This window comes from Physeter macrocephalus, chromosome 8 (genome assembly GCF_002837175.3).
Source record: "Physeter macrocephalus isolate SW-GA chromosome 8, ASM283717v5, whole genome shotgun sequence".
Taxonomy (NCBI): Eukaryota; Metazoa; Chordata; class Mammalia; order Artiodactyla; family Physeteridae; genus Physeter; species Physeter macrocephalus.
In genome coordinates, this window is record NC_041221.1 from 46,861,666 (window position 1) to 46,871,303 (window position 9,638).

General features: G+C 38.1%; 1 protein-coding gene across 7 annotated transcripts in view; it reads right to left on the reverse strand.

Annotated features, from left to right (window-relative positions):
• CPLANE1 (ciliogenesis and planar polarity effector complex subunit 1) overlaps positions 1-9,638 on the reverse strand; it is a 144,083-nt gene that overhangs the window by 40,972 nt on the left and 93,473 nt on the right. For 6 of the 7 annotated variants that reach the window (XM_024125357.3, XM_028492849.2, XM_028492850.2 and 3 more), the window contains 2 exons: positions 4,332-4,481; positions 671-701 (listed from right to left, as the gene is read on the reverse strand). In XM_024125357.3, the coding sequence (XP_023981125.1) occupies positions 671-701; positions 4,332-4,481 (181 nt within the window). The remainder of the gene's footprint in view (positions 1-670; positions 702-4,331; positions 4,482-9,638) is intronic. The other variant, XM_028492851.2, reaches the window with a different exon arrangement.

Consider the following 9,638-nt stretch of genomic DNA (forward strand, 5'->3'; position numbering starts at 1 on the left):
GAACACAAAAAATGATAAACATATAACTAATTTCCTTCTATTGCTTTAATTCCAGTAATCTTCAGTGGAAAAGCCTAATCATCAATAATTGATAACTTCATATGCACTCTCAAAGAAGCAAACACAAGGCCTAGGGGACAACTAGGACAACAACCTGTCCTGCCTATTGAAATTTAATACATACGTAGTACAAGAAAATGTAGCAAATGTAAGCTACTGTATTCTAATTACCTATGCTGAACAGTAAGGGATACAATATAACAATACTCAGTTTCTTAAAACCAGAGGCCCCACCCGGGGCTGTGGACCACTACCTCGCTACCAGTCCGTGGCCTGTTAGGAACAGGGCCACACAGCAGGAGGTGAGTGGTGGGTGAGTGAGAAGCTTCATCTGCCGCTTCCCACTGCTCGCATTACTACCTGAACAATACCCATCCCCCAACCCTGATGTCTGTGGAAAAACTGTCTTCCAAGAAACTGGTCCCTGGTGCCAAAAAGGTTGGGGACTGCTATCTTAAAACACCCCATTCCCAATGGGAATTACATTCCTTTAATCCACAAAAAATATGTAGTGTAGAAGTTTACATACATATGAACAACAAAATTTCCAGAACACATAATTTATACCTAACTTTAAGTAAAACTGTGAATTAATTCTTAAGATATTTACCTCTCAAATAATTCATCACTGTTATTCACACCTTAAAAAAAAGAAACATTACTATTAATAAAAATTTCAGGTCAGTTATTTTTTCTATTTTCGATTATTAACCTGATCTAGAAATTATATATACAGAAACTGAAATATTTTTAAACCTCCATTTGGTAGTGAATATTGTCCACATTTTTTTTTTTTTTTTTGCGGTATGCGGGCCTCTCCCGTTGCGGAGCACAGGCTCCAGACGCGCAGGCTCAGCGGCCATGGCTCATGGGCCTAGCTCCGCAGCATGTGGGATCTTCCCGGACCGGGGCACGAACCCATGTCCCCTGCATCAGCAGGCGGACTCTCAACCACTGTGCCACCAGGGAAGCCCCTGTTCACATTTTAAGATTATTACTTTTCTATCCAGAGTACTCTGAATAATACATTTTAGGAGGTACAATCTTTCTTTGCTTCATACACAGTTTAGAATACTGAAGTGAGATTTACTAAAAAAACAAAAACCAAAAACTTCTGATGATCTAAAAGGAATACTTTTGGGAAAATATCTAACTTAACTCCAAGAGCCTTTACTTGGAAGAATATGCCCGAAAGAATAATTTTTAAACCTTGTCCAATATTAACAACACGTCTTTAAAGCAAAACACTTGGTCTACTCAATTTTCTGTATGTTTAACCCTCAAAGAGAATTGAGGTAATACAGGGAAAAGTGCCTGACATCTCTTGTCACAAACACTTCCTTGTTAAGATTTTCTTATCCTAAGATAAGTACACCCTGCCTCTAAGACTTAGAACATCCACATTTTTTTTTTTTTTTGGTTTAAGGCCCATGTTCATCATGTCCTTTATTATATCATCCATGCTCATGTTTTTAATATTAAAACAATTTTGCTTTCTTAAGCACATGTTGTTTTGTTTGTTAATCCTCAAATCAAGAATTTTACATTATCTTTGCTCTCAGAGTCTGGTCATTTGCGAGTTCTCCGATAATGATGTACATATAGGCTAACGAGATATAAAAGATCTGACTAAGAAATGAAATGGATTCCTTTCATCAAAAGGCAGAGCAGTGTTATATTCAAATAACTACTTTTAAAAGTAGTTACATAGGAAGGTTCTATCCTTCATTTTCAAACCATTTTTGGAACTTTTTCTTTGGGACAGGCTTCACAATTCACTAAACACAATGGATCAGCTTCATTCCTTGATAGTCACAATTCCTTTTTTTAAAAAATTCCAAACAGTGACACTCAGCCTGATCATCTACTTCACTTATCAGAAACACCTCTGAATAACTTACAGCTGTTAACAAAAATTAAATCCATTCTCAGTGACTAAATTATTTGGCATGGATAAGGACACTCAGAAGAATTTGCTAAGAAGTGAAAGTCAATTTCAAAAGAGTAAATTTGAGCTATTTGTGAGCACTAGAAGTGAAGGAATGACTGTACATCTTTCCAAGAAGCCAACCTTGGAGAAGAAAACACCCATTAGGGCATCTAAATTCTGCACTTCTAAAAAAATACTAATTAGGTTTCTTTTTAAATTTATAATTAAACATTGAATACTAGAGAAAAAGCATTTTTATTTATCCATCTTGACATGTGTTATGACATTTATTGACACTTCTCCTTGTTTTTTCCTCTTGCCTTAGAGTTTAAGAAGCTATTACAATCCTGAAAGAATCGCCTTAACCTGGTACTCTCAATTTCTCTTTTCCTAGTACTTTCTTTCCTTCTGCCTTTAAATATAAGAGTTTATATTTATCCCCAACTCAAAATGATCTTTGACTTCATTTCATTTATCTCATTTCTATCTTCATTTTTCTCATTTCCTTTTACTGTCAGAATCCTTAAGTTGCCTATACTTACAGCTTCTTAAGCTTGTCTTCGTCCCCAACCTGCCTTCTTCTACCCTTGATATTACACTGAAAGTCCTCAAGTCCTTAAAAAAAACCTCAGTCTTCATTTTTGACTTCCTGGTGGCTTGTGAAACTGTTATCCACTCACTTTTTCTTGAAAATCCCTTTACCAGAGTCTGCTCATCCATTTCCCTCACTGAAGGCGGGGGCTCCCCTTGCTCTCTAATGGGTGGCATTTCACAGGATGGTCCTCAGTTTTTCTCCTTTTTCCATCTTTCTTGCAGAAAACTGATGTACTCTCTAAGTCTTAACTATATAATTAGGTAAAAGGCTCTTACATCTGTTTTTTAAGCCTAAAGCTCTCAGCAAGCCTACTTCCTTATCAAAAACTAGATCCTAAATATGACATGGCCCTGCATCACCTTAAATGCTACATGTAGTCCGAAGGTGCTCTAGAGTTTGACGTTAAGACCTGGTGATATCCTTGCTCTTAGTCTGACAATGCTAACCAGCCATTCACGTTCTCCTTCCTTTCCAACCACTTAGTCAGTGAGTATCATCAGCTGCCTATTCAGAATGTCTCTTGTTTCTTCTCCTTTCCCACAACACTGCCCAGGCCCTCATCACTGCACAGGTCAGATTAATTTAACAGTTCACTAACTGACCTAGGCCCCCATCCTAGTCTTCCTCTTAACCTCCACTGCTCAGAATTTACCAATGATTCCCAAGTACAAAATGGAGTTTAGACTTCTCAGATACAGCTAGAACCCACTAAAGCCTCTTTAACCTCATTTCTCAATTCTCCCCCCACCCATAAGAGGGAAGAGGAAAGATACTGGTAACCAAGAACCTACAGGAATCAAACAGATTCTCAGCTAATTGCTCTATATATAGTACTTAATCTTCACAACAACTCTATGAAGTAAAAATGATTATCCCCATGTGATGATGACTGAAATACAAACAGAATCTAGAAAGAACTTAGAGAAAAAAATTACAAAGTTTAAACCAGCTTCTTAATAGGTTTTGTTTAAATAACAGCAATATCATTTAAAAATAGCATTTCTTAACTGATTATATTAAGTTAATAATGGTAATAAAACATACTGTAAACATTCAGTAGAATCATCATTATTGACCATAGATATCTGAGGGCAAAAAAAATATTTAAAGCCACTGTTAGTGGTCCAACTGTGATATTTAGTATGCCCTGCTATTTATATGACACAAAGTATTTGTTAGGACCAAGGAATAGCATTTTGAATTGCCAGCTCCAAATGAAATGGAATGAACAGTGGCACTGAACTTGTCTAAGGCACAATATCCTCAACTGTAAAATGGGGATAATAATGGTAGCTACGTCACAGGTCAGGCTTACACCAGGGTCAATGCATGTAAAACAACAATGTCTGGCACATGGCAGAGGCTCAATAAATTACAGCTATTATTTTGTTTTCAAATCAAAACTCTCATAATTGACAGAGTTGGAATTTCTTAATTTTTATAAAAATCAAATATTATAGTGTTATAGTATAATATACCAGTATAATGGTATAATACTTCAGTTGCTGTGTATTTAACATTAATAAGTTACACAGAGATATGACACATGCTTGCAGTGTATCTTATGAAGGTGACAAGATGACGTAGCTCTTCATGTGAATGGCACAATTTTTAACATCCCTTCCCTGAAACTTATAAGTATTGCAAAATGGCTTCACGAATCCTTCACAACTATATTCCTAGTTAAGTACTCTTCAGTAAGAGTATCGGAAAATAAGAGTAAATGAAAAAAGTTAAGAACGATACCAGGAGAAGTCAAATTCTGGTCACTGGAAAGGCTGACAGGTGAATCGGCAGAAGGAAACACACAGGTTTTCTGACTAGGATGAGTTTCCGTTACTGAAATCTGTTCGTTGTTCCTTTGATCTTCTTTATTCATATGAGTCAGGAAATGCACTATCCATGACATATATTACAATTAAAAGAAAACAGTAGAAAAAAATCACATGGGAAAGACATAGCACCTAGCTAACACTTCCACATGGCAACAGACACATTAGAAGTTTACAACATATTATTCTGATAGCTTTCTATTTACCCCATAATAAAATGATTTAATACAATATTTAAAATTTAAACTCCCTCATGGTTAAAAAAAAAACAACTATTAAAGTTACTATCAACTTCAGAAAACACATCAGATTGAGCTACAGTGGATAGGCCCATGCCCTGTTATAAAACAAAGAAGAAATGCTAAATTAAAAAACAAAACAAAACAGATTAATACACAACCAAGACCTGTAAATAAAGAAATCTTCTGGTGCCATAAAAGCAAAAGGAATTCAAAGCTGGGCAATAAATGGACAAAGATGCTGGCATAGTCCACAGAGGAACAGGAGACATGGTTTCTGCAGACTGAAGTGAGGGGAACTGAGCTACCTTCTTATGGCTCAGAGTGCTGAAGGACAGCTCTGTCCATAAAATGTGGATAAGAGGGCTTCCCTGGTGGTGCAGTGGTTAAGAATCCGCCTTCCAACGCCGGGGACATGGGTTCGAACCCTGGTCTGGGAGATCCCACATGCCATGGGGCAACTAAGCCCGTGCGCCACAACTACTGAGCCTGTGCTCTAGAGTCTGAGAGCCACAACTACTGAAGCCCGTGCGCCTAGAGCCCATGCTCCGCAACAAAAGAAGCCACTGCAACGAGAAGACCGCACAACACAACGAAGAGTAGCCCCTGCTCTCCGCAACTAGAGAAAAACCCACGCGCATCAACGAAGACCCAACGCAGCCAAAAACAAATAAATTTATTTTAAAAAATGCAGATAAGAAAAACTCTGCCCTAAAAAAACAGCAAAGAAGATTTCTATCTCCGTGGATAGTGGACGAGAGAAAAATAAAAGTCAACTCTGAGAAATAGAAACCCCTGTCTTGCTACAGGCAAATGTGGGATCTGAATTTATACTATCTATGTAGTACAGCAACTCCAAGCCAAAAATATATATATAAAAACTTATCCCCATTTTTTTCTACTTCAGTAACAGCAAGAAGTAAATATAAAACCACTCTAAAGAAAAACATATACAACCTAGCAGAACCACCCCCTGCAAAATAAGCTCATGATAAAAAATTAAAACTCACACAAAGAAACAAGGAACCCTGAGGACAGTATTTAGACAAAAAATATATAGACAGTATATAGACATAAAATATTACTAAAATAATTAAACTGATGAAAGAAGATATAGAAACGACAATAAAAGAACAAGACAGAGTACATCCAAAGAACAGATAGATTTGAAAAAGAAACAAAACTTCTAGACATTAAGAATGTAGTCAACAAAATTAAAATCCTACAGAAAAGAAGACATAGCAGAAGAGAGAATTCATAAACTAAGAGAGACAGATCTGAGGAAACATCCTGAGAACATCATTGAGAGATAAAAAAGTGGAAATTAAGAAGTGATTAAAAGACAAGAAATAGACTGAGAAGTTCCAACATACCTCTAACAAGTGTTTTAGAAAACAGAACAGAAAGAATGGGGAGGAAGCAATACTCCAAAAGAAACCAGATGAAAAATTCCCAGTGTTAAATCGGCAAATTAAAGAATCATTCCTCCCAGGCTGGTCCCCTGTCCTCCAAAGCCCCCTCCAGGCAGCGTGGGTCCTGGGGGCGTAGGAGGGAGACCCGGGGAGATCAGGAGAGGCAGGTGGGAGAGGCCCTCCGGGACCGGAGGAGCAGGAGAGGAGGGCATTTGCCCCACCCACTTGAGGCCAGAAAACCTGCTGGGCTCCCAGGTGAGGTCCCCCACCCTCTGAGACAGGGGGGGGGGCACATCTGGGCCCCTTCTGTTCCTGGAGCCTAAGCCCCACCCCCCCACAGCACCCAGGGCCTTTTCCAGCCCTGTGGGTCCTGAGCACTGGCCCCGCCCACCACCCAAACCTCACCCTTGCTTAGGACCCACCCTCCACAGCCAAGGCCTTTTCCCTGTTTTTTTTTTTTTCTTTTCTTTTCGTTTTCCCTCTTTTCCCTCCTTCTCTTTTTTACTATTGTGGTACTGTTGTACCTTCTGATTGCTGATTCAACTATATTTTTATTTTTATATTCTTTCTAACATATCTGTTAGTTTCCTAGTCTAATTTTATTTTTTACTTTGTTATTGTTCTCTCATTTTTTTTTTTTTTTTTTGCCACCACATGCGGCTTGTGGTATCTTGGTTCATGAGCGGGAGGTCAGGCTGAAGCTCCTGCAGTGGGAGATCCGTGTCGGAACCACTGGACTAACAGAGAACCTCAGACCCCAGGGAGTATTCATTGGAGTGAAGTCTCACGGAGGTCCCCATCTCAGCACCAACACCCAGCTCTACCCAACAGCCTATAAACTCCAGTGTTGGAAGCCTCAGGCCAAACAACCAGTAAGACAGGAACACAATCCCACTTATAAAAAAAAAAATGAGATGGCAAAAAAATATGTCACAGATGAAGGAGCAAGGTAAAAACCTACAACACCAAATAAATGAAGAGGAAATAGGCAATCTACCTGTAAAAGAATTCAGAGTAATGATAGTAAAGATGATCCAGAATCTGGAAGTAGAATGGAGGCACGGATTGAGAAAATACAAGAAATGTTTAACAGAGATCTAGAAGATCTAAAGAACAAAAAAACAGAGATGAACAACATAATAACTGAAATGAAAAACACATTAGAAGGAATCAATAAAAGAATAACTGAGGCAGAAGAACGAATAAGTGAGCTGGAAGACAAAATGGTAGAAATAACTGCCGAGGAGCAGAATAAAGAAAAAAAAATGAAAAGAATTGAAGACACCCTCAGAGACCTCTGGGACAACACTAAACGCACCAACATTCTAATTATAGGGGTCTCAGAAGAAGAAGAGAAAAAGAAAGGGTCTGAGAAAACATCTGAAGAGATTATGGTCAGAAACTTCCCTAACATGGGAAAGGAAATAGTCACCGAAGTCCAGGAAGCCCAGAGAGTCCCATACAGGATTAACCCTAGGAAAAACACAACAAAACACACATTACTCAAACTAGCAAAAATTAAATTCAAAGGAAATATATTAAAAGCAGCAAGGGGGCTTCCCTGGTGGCGCAGTGGTTGAGAATCCGCCTGCCAATGCAGGGGACACGGGTTCGTGCCCCGGTCCAGGAAGATCCCACATGCCGCGGAGCGGCTGGGCCCATGAGTCATGGCCGCTGAGCCTGTGCGTCCGGAGCCTGCGCTCCGCAACGGGAGAGGCCACAACAGTGAGAGGCCCGCATACCGAAAAAAAAAAAAAAAAAAGCAGCAAGGGAAAAACAAAAAATAACATATAAAGGAATCCCTATAAAGTTATCAGCTGATTTTTCAGCAGAAACTCTGCAGGCCAGAAGGGAGTGGCAGAATATACTTAATGTGACGAAAGACAAAAAAATGCAACCAAGATTACTCTACACATTAAGGATCTCATTCAGATTTGAGGGTGAAATCAAAAGCTTTTCAGACAAGCAAAAGCTAAGAGAATTCAGCACCATGAAACCAGCTTTACAACAAATGCTAAAGAAACTTCTCTAGGCGGGAAACACAAGAAAAGAAAAAGACCCACAAAAACAAACCCAAAACAATTAAGAAAAAGGTAACAGGAAGATACATATGGATAATAACCTTGAATGTAAATGGATTAAATGCCCCAACCAAAAGACAAAGACTGGCTGAATGGATACAAAAACAAAACCCATATATATGCTGTCTACAAGAGACCCACTTCAGACCTAGGGACACCTATGAACTGAGGTGAAGGGATGGAAAAGATACTCCATACAAATGGAAATCAAAAGAAAGCTGGAGTAGCAATACTCGTATCCAATAAAATAGACTTTAAAATAAAGACTATTACAAGAGACAAAGAAGGACACTACATAATGATCAAAGGATCAATCCAAGAAGATATAACAATTATAAATGTTTAGGCACCCAAAATAGGAGAACCTCACTACATAAGGCAAATGCTAACAACCATGAAAGGAAAAATTGACAGTAACACAATAACAGCAGGGGACTTTAACACACCACTTAAACCATAACACACCACTTAAACCAATGGACAGATCATCCAAAAAAAAAAAAAAGGAGACACAAGCTTTAAGTGACACAAAAGACCAGATAGATTTAATTGATATTTATAGAACATTCCATCCCAAAGTGGCAGAATACACTTTCTTCTCAAGTGCACATGGAACATTCTCCAAGACAGATCACACCTTGGGTCACAAATCAAGCCTTGGTAAATTTAAGAATACTGAAATCATATCAAGCATCTTTTCTGACCACAACGCTATGATATTGCAACTGAATTACAGAAAAAAAAAAACTGTAAAAAAACACAAATACATGGAGCCTAAAGAGCGTGCTACTAAATAACCAAGAGATCACTGAAGAAATCAATGAAGAAATTTAAAAATGCATAGAAACAAATGACAATGAAAACACGATGACCCAAAAACCAATGGAAGGCAGCAAAAGCAGTTCCAAGAGGGAAGTTTACAGCAATTCAATCTCACCTCAAGAAACAAGAAAAATCTCAAATGAACAATCTAACCCTACACTTAAAACAACTAGAGAAAGAACAAAGAAAACCCAAAGTCAGTAGAAGGAAAGAAATCATAAAAATCAGAGCAGAAATAAATGAAATAGAAACAAAGAAAACAACAGCAAAGATCAATAAAACTAAAAGCTGCTTGTTTGAGAAGATAAATAAAATTGATAAACCCTTATCCAGACTCATCAAGAAAAAAAGGGAGAGGACACAAACCGATAAAATTAGAAATGAAAAAGGAGAAATCACAACAGACACCTCAGAAATACAAAGGAATATAAGAAACTACCAGAAACAACTGTATGTCAATAAAATGGACAACCACGAAGAAATGGACAAATTCTTGGAAAGCTACAATTTTCCAAGGCTAAACCAGGAAGAATTAGAAAATATAAACGGACCTATCATAAGTAATAAAATTGAAACCGTAATTTAAAATCTTCCAACAAACAAAAGTCCAGGACCAGATGGCTTCACAGGCGAATTCTATCAAACATTTACAGAAGAGCTAACACCT